The sequence below is a fragment of the Palaemon carinicauda genome, chromosome 41, assembly GCF_036898095.1.
Source record: "Palaemon carinicauda isolate YSFRI2023 chromosome 41, ASM3689809v2, whole genome shotgun sequence".
In the NCBI taxonomy this organism is placed as follows: Eukaryota; Metazoa; Arthropoda; class Malacostraca; order Decapoda; family Palaemonidae; genus Palaemon; species Palaemon carinicauda.
Window position 1 is genome coordinate 19,461,011 of NC_090765.1, and position 16,683 is coordinate 19,477,693.

General features: G+C 40.7%; 1 protein-coding gene across 1 annotated transcript in view; it reads left to right on the forward strand.

Annotated features, from left to right (window-relative positions):
- LOC137632261 (BUD13 homolog) overlaps positions 1-10,773 on the forward strand; it is a 64,136-nt gene extending 53,363 nt beyond the window's left edge. The window contains exon 3 of the mRNA XM_068364153.1: positions 8,348-10,773. Coding sequence (XP_068220254.1) covers positions 8,348-10,022 — 1,675 coding nt within the window. The 3' untranslated portion in view covers positions 10,023-10,773. The remainder of the gene's footprint in view (positions 1-8,347) is intronic.
- The last annotated feature ends 5,910 nt before the right edge of the window (positions 10,774-16,683 follow it).

The window sequence follows — 16,683 nt, forward strand, 5'->3', positions numbered from 1 at the left end:
AGATGGCGCTGTTGAGTACACCCCCACCTGGATAGCGATCGCTGGCGTATCCCGACCGTAGATTTCTGTCGGGCAACGGAGTTGACAGCTACATGATCATCGGGTAAGTATATTCAAAAATTTATTTTACTAATGAAAATAACATATTACTTACAAATTTCTACCCCTTTATCCTTTCCAAATCATTTGTCCAAAAATGCAGTGCAGATTTTTTCATATACAACTGGTATAAAGGATTGTCAGGCAGTCTTTATGCAGTGAAACTCCACTAAGATTATGATAAAGTGGGTACAATATCCCTGTTGGTGTAAAACCTAGATGTTGAATTTCAGAGATGTTTAATGAATCAAGTGATGAAGCTGATCCCTTGGTAAACCCTAGGGAGGTAAAACTGGAGACAGCTTTCCCTACCATCCATTATTATTATTATTATTATTACTTGCTAAGCTACAACCCTAGTTGGAAGGGGAGGATGCTATAAGCCCGGGGGTTCCAACACGGAAAATAGCCAAGTGAGGAAAGGAAACAAGGAAAATTAAAATTTTTAAGAAGAGTAACATTAAAATAAATATCGCCCATATAAATTATAAAAACTTGTATAAAACAAGAGGAAGAGAAACAAGACAGAACAGCGTGCCTGAATGTACCCTCAAGCAAGAGAACTCTACCCCAAAACAGTGGAAGACCATGGTACAGTGGATATGGCACTATCCAAGACTAGAGAACAATGGTTTGATTTTGTAATGTCCTTCTCCTAGAATAGCTACTGACCTTAGCTAGAGTCTCTTCTACCTTTAACGAGAGGAAAGTTGCCACTATACAATTACAGTGCAGTAACCTCTTGGGTGAAGAAGAATTGTATGGTAATCTCAGTCTTGTCAGGTGAATGAGGACAGAGGAGAATAAGTAAAGAATAGGCCAGACTATTTGTATGTGTAGGCAAAGGGAAAATGAACCATAACCAGAGAGAAGGATTTAATGTAGTACTGTCTGGCCAGTCAAAAGACCCCTTAACTCTCTAGCGGTAGTATCTCAATGGGTGGCTGGTGCTCTGGCCAACCTAATACCATTACCATTACCATTCTCTACCCTAGATGGTCTTTCAACCAGAGAACATGTAACATAATATGCTGTTTTCTTGTATTCCATGAATTTTGGTATGAATTCTCATTTAGTTATCTCTGTTTTGGCAACCCTTAGTTGGCTCCTGAAGTATAACTTTCTTTGTATGCCTATGTTAATCGTGGTACAGTACAGTAGTAGATAAATGGATGAATGTGCCTCATTCAAGGTACAGTACTGCACTGTATATCATTTTTTCATCTCTACACAAAAGATCTGGTAAAAATCATGATTGAAATATTGTACTTTATTATCAAAATTTTTTTTTACCCTCACCAAATTAGTTACATTACTAATAGTTTTCAACACTGTCCATTTATGATTTATATGCCCGCCTGGTGGCAAGCATATTTAACATGTTAATTGGCTACCAACTTTTTAAACTTTTATTAAGGTTTTAGTATTAATTTGGTTAGGTATTTTTCAATATTAAACTTACCCGATAATCATGTAGCTGTCAACTCCGTTGCCCGACAGAATTCTATGGAGGGATACGCCAGCTATCACAATACTAGAAGGGGGTGTACTTACCAGCGCCACCTGTGGCCAGGTACTCAATCATTTGTTGTTGACACCTCCTCAATTATTCCTCTGTCGTGCTTCCGGCTAGACGTTCTGGGATACGCTTATGGTCTTCGAGTTTATTCATGGATATTTGGTGAAGTATTCTCTTAGATTAACGGCTGTCGCATACTGGAATCCTTTTTATATTAGCTAGATAGCTTTTATATAAATACTGGTTAACGGTTAATGAATTTTTGCTTGTTTTTGGATCACCCTTTGACTAACTCTTTGAAACAAGATGTCTGACGTTTCGCAAGCTCCCTCCCATAGACGATGTAGGTCTTGCAATAGGCGTATTCCGAAGGCCTCGGTAGATCCTCACACCGCTTGTTCTGACTGTAGGGACAGGCCCTGTCTATTAGAAAATCGATGTGAGGAGTGCGCCGGACTTTCGGAATTGGATTTTGTCCGTCTTTTAAAATATTCATCTAAGTTAGAGAGAGGTAGAGTTAGGAGAAGTTCTTCTCACTCTTCTATGTTTTCCTCACCTCATGATCCCCTACCTTTTCCTACCCCTGTAGTGGCTACCCCCGAACCTACTGTGTGCCCTCCGCCTGATATGTCAACTGTTTTGCGTGCTATTCAGGCTTTAGGAGATAAAGTAGAATCAGTGGTAAGTGACCATAAGTCTCTGATGGCCGAGGTTAAAGAACTGAAGGTCAAGAGTGCAGTGGGTGGAAATAGTGCCAGTGCTGTGGCGAGTGCTAGTGTCTGTGCAGTGCCAAGTGCTAGTGGTGCCAGTGTGGTGCGTGAGGATTTTTCTGTGCGAGCCAGTCGTCCTCCCAGTCCGGGACCTCTTGCAAGCTCCCATGCCCAGGGGAGAAGCAATGTCGAAGGGCTTAAGGGTTCGACAGGCCTTGTTAGGCGCACAGAATTATCCTCGGTGGTTGCGGGCGTGTCTTCCTTAGACCGTCACTCCCACCTGCAGACGATTGAGCCCGTCTTCTCGTCCGCTGATCTACATGCAGGGAAGAAACGTTGGTCTCAGGTCTCGAGACCGCTTAAGCGGAGAGTTCAGTCGGCGAGTGCTCAGCCAGGTTGTAGTCATTGGCTCAGCTCCGACTCGCCTCAGTCATCGGTCGACTGTACTCCGCCCAAGAGGAGTAAGGTTCTGCCTATACAGACCCCGACTGTGACTTTACCTCAGTCTGTTATCGTTTCTGCCGACCCCAAGTGGACCCTGCTTCAGTCCATGCAAGCTCAGCTTTCGGACTTGATGCGTGAGTGTCGGGCTGAGAGTGTTGCACCTCCTCCTCCGCCTACACTCCCTCCACCTGTTCTCGCTCCGCCTGTGCTCGCCCAGCCTGCACCTGCTCCGCCTGGTCGCAGCACCATCTGCCAGGCGTACGATGTTGAGCCACTTTCGGAGTTCGCTGTTCCCAGTGTTGTTCAGCCTCAGCCTTCTTTAAGGCAACCCTTGCTTTGGGATCAGGAGAGTTATTCCACTCTTCCTCCTCCTCCCCTTGCTGCTCCACCAGTGGTGCAACTCTCGGTTGGGGTACAACAACCTCTCCCCTCCGTGAGTCTGTCTGCTCAACCATCGCTGCAGCGAGCTCAACCCTCCTCTAGGCAAGCTCCTCTACACCCTGGACTTGCGCCTCAGGAGCCTCAGCTTGCGAGAACTTTACCTTGTTCTGCGCAGCCTCAACCTCTTCATGCTCCACTCATCTCACAGGAACAGGAACGGACTACTCCGCCTCCGTCCTCCGCTCAGCTTGTGCAATCCTTGGGTTCAACTCTTGCTAGGAGTCAACCTCCTTCACCCATGCGCCTGCCTTCTGCTTCGTCTGTTGTTCAGCCTATGCAGTCTGAGCCTCAGGTTTTCCCTCAAGATGAGGAAACCTCTGTTATTGTTCCTACCCGTTCTGACTCTGCGGTTCAGCATTCTGGTCCTATCGCTTCGCTACCCTCTGCTGATGAAGTGTCGGATGATGAGGAGGCAGACCTTGATCCCTCATCAGACGTGGAGGAGTCTAAGCTTTCTCCATTGTCTATTGATTTTCGAAAGGTCTTGGCTCTACTTAGGGAGATTTACCCAGACCACTTCGTCTCTGCTATTCCCCGCTCTCCTCCATCTGAGTTTTCGCTGGGCGTACAACAAGCTAAGTCCAACTATACTAAGCTTGTCCTAGCTAGATCCTCCAAGAGGGCTTTAAGGATCTTAGGGGAGTGGCTTCAGTCTAAACAACACCTTGGCAAGACTTCCTTCATGTTCCCTCCAACGAAGCTCGCTTCGAAAGGTTGCGTTTGGTATGCCACAGGGGAAGCACCAGGCTTGGGAGTACCTGCCTCTGCCCAGGCTGACTTCTCAAGTCTGGTGGACTCGCCTAGGAGGACTGCGATGAGACGCTCGAAGGTTTGTTGGACCTTCTCAGACCTGGATCATCTTCTGAAAGGGTTGTTCAGAGCTTTCGAAATGTTCAACTTTCTCGACTGGTGCCTGGGAGCCCTCAGCAAGAAAACCTCTCCTGCGGACAAAGATTCTGCCATGCTAATTATGTCCTGCATGGATAAGGCCATCAGAGATGGATCGGGTGAGCTAGCGTCGTTATTTGTATCAGGGGTATTGAAGAAAAGGGAACAACTATGTACCTTCCTCTCCGCCAGCATTACACCGTGCCAACGGTCACAACTCCTTTTTGCTCCACTCTCAAAGTTCCTCTTTCCCGAGGAGCTAGTTAAGGACTTGTCGGCTGCCCTGATACAGAAGGACACGCACGATCTTGTAGCCTCATCGGCTCGTAAGTCTAAGGTTACCACCTCTGTCCCCAAGACTTATCGCTCCCCAGTGGCTGATACCCCGGCTACGAGGTTCATACCGCCCTTTCGTGGTAGAGCCCCCAGCCGAGGAAGCTCCCGTCCAGACTCTCACAGGGGCAAGTCTAGGAAAGGACCCAGGACATCTAAGGGAAAGAACTGACTCTCAGATTCTCCAGACAACAGTAGGAGCCAGACTCAAGATCTTCTGGCGAGCCTGGGAGAAGAGAGGTGCAGACGCACAGTCTGTCAGTTGGCTGGGGTACGGTTACAGGATTCCATTCTGCCTCAAACCGCCTCTGACCACATCGCCCATCAACCTCTCTCCCAACTACAAAGAAGAGGACAAGAGGCTAGCATTGCAACAGGAGGTGTCGCTACTTGTGCAGAAGAAGGCAGTGGTTATAGTCCGGGACCATCAATCCCCGGGCTTCTACAACCGTCTCTTTCTTGTGGCCAAGAAGACAGGAGGTTGGAGACCGGTGCTGGACGTCAGCTCTCTCAACGAGTATGTCACCAAGCAGACGTTCACAATGGAGACGACCAAGTCGGTCTTAGCAGCGGTCAGACAGGAGGACTGGATGGTCTCGTTGGACTTGAAAGATGCATACTTTCACGTTCCCATTCATCCAGACTCCCAACCTTTCCTGAGATTCGTTTTCGGAAAGGTTGTCTATCAGTTCCAAGCCCTGTGTTTTGGCCTAAGCACAGCTCCTATGGTCTTTACTCATCTGATGAGGAATGTAGCGAAATTCCTGCACTTATCGAACATCAGAGCCTCCCTCTACCTAGACGACTGGCTGTTGAGAGCCTCCACGAGTCGTCGTTGTCTGGAGAACCTCTCTTGGACTTTAGATCTAATCAGAGACCTAGGTCTATTAGTCAATATAGAGAAATCTCAACTCATTCCCTCCCAATCCATTGTGTACCTGGGAATGGAGATTCAGAGTCGGGATTTTCGGGCTTTTCCATCGGCCCCCAGGATAAACCAAGCCCTAGAGTGCATCATGAGCATGCTGAAGAGGAGCAATTGCTCAGTGAGACAGTGGATGAGTCTCACAGGGACCCTCTCATCACTGGCCCTGTTTGTCGAGCTAGGGAGACTCCACCTCCGCCCTCTTCAATTCCATCTTGCGGCTCATTGGGACAAGGGCTCGACTCTAGAAGCAGTCTCTATCCCTATCAACCAAGAGATGAAGACCACTCTCCGGTGGTGGAAGCACAATCTCCTTCTCAAGGAGGGTCTATCATTGGCCATCCAGACCCCCCATCTTCATCTCTTCTCGGATGCATCGGACTCGGGCTGGGGTGCGACCTTGGACGGAAGGGAATGCTCAGGAGTATGGAACAAGGAACAAGGATTACTCCACATCAACTGCAAGGAACTGTTAGCAGTTCATCTTGCCCTGTTGAACTTCAAGTCCCTCCTGCTAGGCAAAGTGGTGGAGGTGAATTCAGACAACACCACAGCCTTGGCTTACATCTCCAAGCAAGGAGGTACCCATTCGAGGAGCCTTTACGAGATCGCAAGGGACCTCCTCATTTGGTCAAGAGGTCTAAACCTCACACTGGTCACGAGGTTCATCCAGGGCGATATGAATGTTTCAGCGGATCGCCTCAGCAGAAGGAATCAGGTCATTCCCACGGAATGGACCCTCCACAAGAGTGTGTGCAACAGACTTTGGACCTTGTGGGGTCAACCTACCATAGATCTGTTTGCCACCTCCATCACCAAGAGACTTCCGCTTTATTGTTCCCCTGTTCCAGACCCTGCAGCGGTTCATGTGGATGCTTTTCTTCTGAACTGGTCCCATCTCGACCTGTACGCATTCCCTCCGTTCAAGATTATAAACAAAGTTCTGCAGAAATTCGTCTCGCACGAAGGGACACGGCTGACGCTGGTTGCTCCCCTTTGGCCTGCAAGAGAATGGTACACAGAGGTACTTCAATGGCTAGTCGACTTCCCCAGGACTCTACCTCTAAGAGTGGACCTTCTACGTCAACCACACGTAGACAGGTTGCACCCAAACCTCCACGCTCTTCGACTGACTGCCTTCAGACTGTCGAAAGTTTCGCTAGAGCTAGAGGCTTTTCGAAGGAGGCAGCCAGTGCGATTGCCAGAGCTAGAAGAATTTCCACTCGTAGAGTCTACCAGTCTAAGTGGGAGGTCTTCCGAAGCTGGTGTAGAGCCAATTCAATATCCTCTACCAATACCTCTGTGATCCAAATAGCTGACTTCCTTCTTCATCTTAGGAATGAGAGATCCCTTTCAACACCTACGATTAAAGGGTATAGGAGCATGTTGGCCTCAGTTCTCCGCCACAGGGGTTTGGACCTGTCTTCCAACAAGGACCTTCAAGACATTCTCAAGTCTTTTGAGACGTCTAAAGAACGTCGTCTTTCCACTCCAGGCTGGAATCTAGACGTAGTCTTAAGGTTCCTTATGACATCTAGGTTCGAACCTCTCCAGTCAGCTTCCTTCAAGGATCTTACCCTCAAGACTGCTTTTCTCGTTTGCCTTGCAACAGCTAAGAGAGTCAGTGAGGTTCATGCCTTCAGCAAGAACATTGGTTTCACAACCGAATCAGCTACATGTTCTTTTCAGCTTGGATTCCTAGCAAAGAACGAGCTTCCTTCACGTCCTTGGCCTAGATCGTTCGAAATACCTAGCCTCTCCAACATGGTAGGTAACGAACTAGAGAGAGTTCTTTGCCCTGTCAGAGCTCTCAAATATTATCTGAAGAGGTCTAAACCTATTCGAGGACAGTCAGAAGCCTTATGGTGTGCCATCAAGAAACCCTCGAGACCCATGTCCAAGAATGGGCTTTCGTACTATATAAGGCTTCTGATCAGAGAAGCACATTCTCACTTAAAGGAGGAAGACCTTGCATTGCTGAAGGTAAGGACCCACGAAGTAAGAGCTGTAGCTACTTCGTTGGCCTTTAATAAAAACCGTTCTCTGCAGAGCATTATGGATGCAACCTATTGGAGGAGCAAGTCAGTGTTTGCATCATTTTATCTGAAAGATGTCCAGTCTCTTTACGAGAACTGCTACACCCTGGGACCATTCGTAGCAGCGAGTGCAGTAGTAGGTGAGGGCTCAGCCACTACATTCCCTTAATCCCATAACCTTTTTAACCTTTCTCTTGAATACTTTTATTGTTGTTTTTATGGTTGTTACGGTAGGCTAAGAAGCCTTCCGCATCCTTGGATTTGGCGGGTGGTCTATTCATTCTTGAGAAGCGCCTGGGTTAAAGGTTTGGTAGAGGTCCTTTAGTAGGGTTGCAACCCCTTGTACTTTGGCACCTTTGGGTTGATTCAGCCTCCAAGAGGAACGCTGCGCTCAGTAAGGAAGACGAACTTTAAATAAAAGGCAGAGTAACGGTTCTATTCGACTTCCTTACCAGGTACTTATTATTTCATTGTTATTTGAGATAACTGTTATATGAAATATGGGATACTTAGCTATCCTTTAATCATGTACACTGGTTTTCACCCACCTCCCTGGGTGTGAATCAGCTACATGATTATCGGGTAAGTTTAATATTGAAAAATGTTATTTTTATTAATAAAATAAATTTTTGAATATACTTACCCGATAATCATGATTTAATCGACCCTCCCTTTCCTCCCCAGAGAGAACCAGTGGACCGAGGAATAATTGAGGAGGTGTCAACAACAAATGATTGAGTACCTGGCCACAGGTGGCGCTGGTAAGTACACCCCCTTCTAGTATTGTGATAGCTGGCGTATCCCTCCATAGAATTCTGTCGGGCAACGGAGTTGACAGCTACATGATTATCGGGTAAGTATATTCAAAAATTTATTTTATTAATAAAAATAACATTTTTAAAAATCTTGTTAACATTTCTAAAAGTAGCCTGTAAACCCTTTACTTTTACAGAATGCGCATCATAGAAGATACATTTGACATAAAAAATGTACCTTTTGGAGAAGGAGAAGATGATGACAATCCTACCATTGCAGAAGTTACTTATGAAGATGAAAGCATGAAAGTCATGGAGGAATTTCAGAAGAGTAAAAAGTGGAAAAAATTAAGTACTCAAGATGGGGCTAACAGCATTAGCAGGATGGTTGATTTTGATTATAAACAACCGGATTTAGATGCACAATATTTAAAAAAGCAGAGTAAATCTGATTTTCAGGGTAATAAGTCCAGGCAGTCGCACATTGATGGAACTCAACGAAGGCAACAAAAGCATGATTCCGATACTTCTGTTCCCAAAAGACAAAGGCATGATTCGGATGCATCTCCGTCCAGAAAGCAGAGGCATAATTCAGACTATTCTCCACCTAGAAGAAAAAGGCATGATTCTGATGGTTCTCCACCCAGAAAACAAAGGCATGATTCTGATTCTTCACCCAGGAGACATAGGCATGATTCTGATACTTCTCCACCCAGGAGACAAAGGCATGATTCTGATACTTCACCACCTCGGAAACAGAGGCACGATTCAGATACTTCTCCACCCAGGAGACAAAGACATGATTCTGATACTACTTCACCTAGAAGACTGAAAAATTCTTCTAATGCTACTCCATCCAAAAGAAAGAGGCATGATTCTGATGACTCTCCACCAAGAGGACAGAGGCACGATTCTGATGCCTCTCCACCAAGAAGAGTGAGGCATGATTCTGATGCCTCTCCACCAAGAGGACAGAGGCACGATTCTGATGCCTCTCCACCAAGAAGAGTGAGGCATGATTCTGATGCCTCTCCACCAAGAAGAGTGAGGCATGATTCTGATGCCTCTCCACCAAGAAGAGTGAGGCACGATTCTGATGCCTCTCCACCAAGGAGACAGAGGCATGATTCTGATGCTTCTCCACCAAGAAGACAGAGGCATGATTCTGATGCTTCTCCACCAAGAAGACAGAGGCATGATTCTGATGCTTCTCCGCCAAGAAGACAAAGGCACGATTCTGATGCTTCTCCACCAAGAAGAGAGAGGCATGATTCTGATACCTCTCCACCAAGAAGAAAAGAAAATTCTCTTGCAAAGGGTAGATCAGAAAGTTCAGAGAAGCCACCAACCAAAGAGGATAATCGTCGACCAGAACGCAATATGACAACTCAGGAATATCTTATAGCAAGAAAACGGGGAAAGCTAAAGAAGGATACGCCAGAGGATTTGTTGAGGAAAGAAAGGGAGAAAAAGTTGCAGTTACAAGCAGAAGACAAGCATCAGCAGTGGAAGCATGGTGTTAAGCAAGTACAGCAATATCAACAGAAATTAGCAGATGATGCCCATGAGATGGGGAAAGCCTTTGCTCGAAGTGCAGATGATAAAGACTTGAATGCCAGGCTCAAGGAAGTCATCCGTGAAGATGATCCAATGTTAGAATATTTACAACAGAAGCAGCAGAAATCCAGTAACCAGCCTGTACATCCAACTTACAAAGGATCTTTCCCACCAAACAGAATTAATATTCGACCGGGATATAGGTGGGATGGTGTTGATCGGTCGAATGGTTTTGAAAAACAGTGGTTTGAACGTCAGAACAATAGACACGCTCGAGATGAAGATGCTTATAAATGGAGTGTATCAGATATGTAAGGCTACGTAAGGAAAAGAGCCACAATCTCTAATTAATTTATTGATGATAGATTTTTTCAAATTTGATGTAAGCGGGATGTACAATTTTTCCTTTTGCCGAGGATTTGGTCAACTTTAAAATGTTCTACTGTATAAGATTGTTTTGGTGGTTAATATTTTGAACAAAGTACAGTACTGTATAGTTCTGTCAATAGTACTCATAGAAAAGAAGGTTTGAAGCTAGTTACTGTACTAAATATTAGTATTGTATTGAAATATGTATAAATTTTGTTTACCTGTACAGTATAGTATATAGGCATTTCAGAAATTCCTTTTGTATACTGTATTTTTATATGTCCCTTTTTGAAAAAAATCTATCCTCTTGATTATGTAACAGTAACCTACAGAAAAGTTTCCACGAGAATTTTATATGAGCAATATAATAATCTGATTTTGAATTATAACTAAGAACCTCCATTGATGTTCATATTGCTCATCTCATGAAACTTGGTTTATGTAATTTTCCCCAAGAACTAAACAATTTCCTTTTTTCTGTTCTTCCAATCCTCTTAAGCCTCTAGTATAGGGATGAGATAATCCAGTAGCTAATGGCAATAACTATGGCTTTAGTACACCGTACCATCTTTTATCTTTCAATCTGCGTCTTTTTCGCATTGCTTGGTGGTGCCCTGTTCATCAGACTGTTGGCATTATATATGTTTTTAGTGCTGTTAGATATAGTATGTCTAATCAGTGATTTTGTTATAAATTAAGCAAAGATTGTTCAAGAGAATTATTTCTGCCCGATTATGATCCGCCAATTACGCCGTATTCTCTTTATTTCTCATAGCGGGGTCAGTATTGTGTTTTAAAAAATCATTGTGAGAAATATGAAGGCCTTACAGTTCCTGGTAAGGAAAAATATATTTTGTGTGGCTGGTAACAAAATTAAAAGTTCAAAGCATAAAGAAAACTAATTTTAGTTCTGGGGAAAATCAAGAAGAGACTATGCTAGGATTAAAATGGGGATGATGACGAAATAACACTCCAGCCATTAACAAGTCTAGCTCTAATATGATGAGCTTCAAAAGCTCAAAACTTCTTTAAAAGGATAGTGAGTCTTCGAACAAAGACAAAATTTGACATAACCTTCCCAGTTTTAAACCCTAGCCTAACTCCTCAAGTTTTGCATTGTGGTTCTAGTGCATCAGTCAGTAAGAGTTCTGATGGTACACAGTCCATCATAGATTTGAGATGCTCTCTGAGAGCCTTAAATTCTTTATTTACTTTAGATCCTTTTGCTGCAAAACCCTCACATTCCAGCAATCCTATCTTCTCTATTTGAGCACTAGATTGCAAGGCAGAAAACTGAGTTTATAGACTGGATCATAACACTTTATTGTATTCCATTGCTTGCTGAGGTAAGCGCTCATAAGCAACATCTTATTTCATATATGAATTGCATGACATATCGTTTAATTCCTTTAGAGCAAAATTTACCTGTTTTTAATCAATCAGTTAAAGGTTTAGCATTAACTGATTGGCTGCATCATGTTTCAGATGACAGTATGCATCAGTCTCATACAAGTTTGGCCACTAGCTCAGTGTGGGTTTTCTTTAATGGTATGACTATAGAGGCTAGTTCCTCAAGTGCTGATATAAGACCCTTGACAAAAGAATGTGCATAGTAAACAAACTGAAAGACCAGTAGGTAACATCTTCGAAAATCCTTCAGACCAGAAAAATGAAGGTAAATAAACTTATTTCTGAAAGGTATCCTATCAAGTTGCTTAAGGTAAGTTCCAAGACATCTTATATCTGTACTCCTCAATTTTTCAGATTGTTTCCTACAGAATCCATAAATTATCAATTAGATATTTGGTACAGTAGAAAGTACAATAGTGCTTTAGTATATGAGCAGCTCTGAATACGAGCAAATCTGTTTGCGCACTAAAGTATTCCAAACAGTTTACAAGCATTGTATCAGTCTGCGAGCAAACTTTTTTAATTGTATGCGCATAGAGTAGCAAGAGTAGCGCAACAGCAGTGATGTGGTCATATTATTTTTACCCCATTTTCATGGCATTTTAAAGAAAAGGCAAAAGTAATTGTCTCAATATACAGTAGGTTTCTTCTCAAAATTAAATGTATGTAAAAATAAAGATGACCAAGTGTCCATGAGTGCAAATAGTTATTCATTTAGTGATATTAAACATCGTTCAAGAGAAAGAACTCTCAATATTATACCTGAAATGCTCATGGAGGGAGCTTATTCAAAGCAGTAACCCTTCGTTTTACTCTTCTTCCATTTCTCTCATGCCGTTCACAACTTTATTCAAAGGTAAAGTACAAGTTAATGTATCAATTTTTCTTTTTTTATTGTGAATCATTCATTTTTATTCATTTGTGATATATTTAATGGGTTACAGTATAATATGTTCATTAGATTCCATTATAAGCCTTTAAAAAATGAGTGTATATTTGTATTTTTGGACTTATCGAACACATCAAGTGAATCACGGTACCTGTACCCATTTTTATGGGAAATTTTTTTTTCAAATACTGTACAAGCATCTTAAGTTACGAGCTCACTCCTGTAACAAATTACATTCATTAACCAAGGTATTGCTGTATACTGGAATTGAAATGATGCAGAGGAAATTAGTTTGCCTTATCTTGTTTCTGTATTCAATAGTGGTCTCCGTTGCACCCATAGTTAGCGTAAACTAACGATAATCGTTGAATACATTTTTTCGAGCTAAATTATTAAAATTTATTTTTTTGTTAGATATGAATGAATAATCAACAATATGATTAATAATGTACAGTATTCTATTTTTGTTTCATTGATGTTTGTCAGGTAACTAAAAGATGCTAGGTCCAGATAATTTGTTTTTAGGTAAATATCCTTTGATGATGATAATACTGTATTTGAATTTTTTTTTTATTTTTTTGTTGGTGTGAAATGCATTTCAGATTCACACTGCACACAGTTTGGCATATCTAGTGCAGTCCAGTCTAAGTTCATGTATGTATTTCTGGGTTAGGAAGGATGGTAAACAACTCCAAATCTCATCCATCTGTTAGGGAAATGAACGACACAAAAATTAACTCATCATATCAATTGGCCAGGAATTCTAGTAGTATTCAAGGCCCTTCAGGACCATGAAACACTGGTAATAGGAAAGGCTGTGGCATTGTTTTCGGGCAGTGTGACAGCATTAGCCTTCATCTGCAATCAACGGGGACCGGATAACAGAAATGCTTTTGGCATAAACAAATTTGAGAGGAATAATTGTTCTACATACTGTAGGTTTATTCCAGAAATAATGAATATCTTAATAGATCAGTTAAGCAGACAAAACAAATTCTTCCAAAAGAATGGTTCCTACATCTGTTAGTGTGTCTAAAAATTTGGAATTGGTGTGGATGACCAAACATGTAACATCTATTAGGAAACCCTCTTTTGTTCACTAGTTCTGGTTACCTTAACATGGAAAGTAGCTGCCCTTTATCAGGACTGGTCAAATTTGGATCTATGCACTTCTACCGTTCGCCTTTGCTTGTCAAGTGATAAATAAGTTCAGTCTCTATGAACAGCAGGATGACACTGACAGTTCCATTTGCCTCCAAGAGAGTGGTTTAAAGGTCTGTGGGCTATCTGTTTAGTTGTTTCCTTTCCTCACCAGGCTATTTTTCCTGTTGAAGCCCATGGGCCTATAGAATCCTGCTTTTCCAACTAAGGTTGCAGCTTACCTAATGATAATAGTAATAATAATAATGATAAGGATAATAGTGGTGTCAAGAAGATAGAGATTAGTTTTGGATGAAAGACAAAGATGTTATGGCGTACTCAAACCATAGTTATAAACTTTACCCGCAAGATTGTCTCATTACTATAAAAGAGGCCTAAGCCTACAGTATTGGAAGGATAGATATTTAGTTTTTGGAGGTAAGTGTTGATATAAACCAAGCTTCACGAGAAAAGTAATATGAACATTTGGTGTGTATAGAAAAAAATTCTATTCTATTATTAAAATTCCATTCCTTGGTCCTTGTGGAATTACATGGGAAGGTTTCTCTAGATCTAAGATTAAAAATATAATTAGACATTTGGTAAATGAACTTGTTAGTCTACTGAGAACTTAAAAAAGAATGCATTTTTTTTCTTATTCAAGGGATTTGCATGGTTACTATTGTACCACATTTATAAAAGATTATTTTTTAGAATAAGTTAAGCTAGTGATTTTGTTTCAAACATCTATAACAATATGTGAAAAGCAAGACATGATGTAATTTTTTTAGTTTAACAAGTTTTTAAAGATTTTAAAAGTGATGGATTGCTTTGTATGTGTAGACCGAAAAGTAGTGGTTAACTGTATTATAGGTTATGATTATTCATTATTCACAGTTCTCTTGGGGGCTTATTTTCTGGGTTATATGACTGTATTCACATGTAAGATATTCTTTGTAACCCAAGATTTCTAGAAATAATTGCAGGTCTCTCAAATCAACTATTAGTGGACTATTATTTCTTTTCTCTGGTTATATTGCAATTACATTAATATGTTTCATCATATTTAAAATCTATAAATTTGCTTGAAAATAAAGCCTGTGTATGGAAATGGTTCTGAACATATCTAATTTTTTAGCTTGTGTACATAATTAGAATATTTGAGTCTTAACTTACAATAGATTTAAACTCTCTCTTCCTCTCTTTGTGTATCTTTTGTATTGATCTCTGAAGGAGTTATTTTCTGCCACTATATCAAAACTTGTTATTGTATGCATTTAAATCCAGTAAATCATCATCTACTTTAAGTAAGAATATACTCATACCTCATGTCAAGTAATTTTCTTTAAGTCTTTTTCAAATTTTTTAATTTTTTTTCCCAAGAAATAACAGGGAGGAAATTCTAATTTCACATAATTTTATGTTTTTTACAATCAGAATATACAATACTGTACAGTGGTACACCTCAGTTTATGAGTTTTAATTAGTTTTGCGAGCTCAGTTGCAAAGTAAAATGCACTTATCCTAAAACAATTTTTTGCTTTGGAAATACAGTAAAGGAAATTCACTAGATGTGATGCACACATACATAAATACACACATACAGTCATTTTTGAAGGTTTGTAATGCTTTTTCTTGAACACTGTGTAACCCCTAACATCATTAAGGAAAAATCATACTGCAATACTGTAAAGGAATTTAACTGGCATGGAAATTAGATGAAAAAGTGACTACCCTGTATATGGAAACTCCCTTCTGTTCCATGTCATTTCTCATGCTCATATGATGGAATGCACATGTGCTGTTGTTGTCAAGTAGTCATGGATGGCTAAATTGAAGCTACCTTTTCATGGAACTTCACTGTCACAGAGAGATTATAGCTTTGTGGAATAGTTACTGAGAATGCTATAATCCCACTTGCTAGTGTGCCCTTCCAATGTAATGGCCCTGTACTTTTTTTTTTTTTTACAAGTCTTGCCAGCTGGCACAATACTGTACCTGTACAGGCACTTTTCTGAGCCTCGAATTTTAATTATCCTGTGCCATAACACTGTAATTTTTTATCTTCCTTTCTCAAAACCTTTCGACCATTTCCTCAATTACCAAACATCTAACAACTTTTGCCTGTTCACTCCTCTATAAAAAAAATGGTAACAGAAAAAAAGATGTTTGAAAGGAACCATGCCCCAATTTTTTTTTTAAACTTAAGCCCAGTCTAAAAACTGATTGCACAAATACATATATAGAAGTTAATACCGTATACACTATCAACTTCATAGAGACATACCTCAACTCATATCAAACATCTAAAACATTGATTTGAGAATTGTAGATATTTCATTACACCAGAGAAATTATGTTTATCGTGGGATAGTCTTGTTCTACAGTACTTATGCACAAAAAATGCTCATTAGGAGGGAAATTTTTGCTTTCAGACCAATGTAATACTCTAATCAGATTTGAATTTTTATGCTCGTGTGCTGGTTTGCTCATATTCAGTGACTCATAACCCTAGGTTCTATCGATCGACTTATCGTATTAGTAGTGATATAAAGCTACCTAAATGGATTTAAATGCAATATGACTAGTTTTCCATCACAAATATAGGTTGAATATATTTAGATCTTAATTCTCTTGTTCTTTGTTTCTCAGATTTTGATTTGCATTTTCTCATGACAATTTTTTTTCCTTATATTTCCATGATTGAGAGCTGTGTCCAATAATGATAGTAACATGGTTGTGGAAAAGTCACCATTATAATATTCTAATCTATCTCTCCTGGGGTCTCTCTCATAAAAAAAAGGCCTCTTATGGTATATTATGAACTGGTGGATGTTTTATGAATTGTATTTTGTAATTACAGTATTGTAGGACTGAAAAAAGTGCTACATTAGTAAATTTCAAGTTTTTCTTAAGTATTATATATATATTTAAATAAATGACCAATAACCAGAATACTGTACAGGGTTTACATATAGTGCTTAAGAATAACACTAGATTATTCATGAAGTAGTGAGAAAATTTTTACTGTACAAGAGATCTCAGATTTTATGTAAAATTAAGTAGTACTGTACTGTATTTGTGAAATATAGTTTTGTAGAATAAATTGTATTATTTTATCATCATGAATTGTATTTTAGTATAATGAATGTTTTGCTACTCACAATG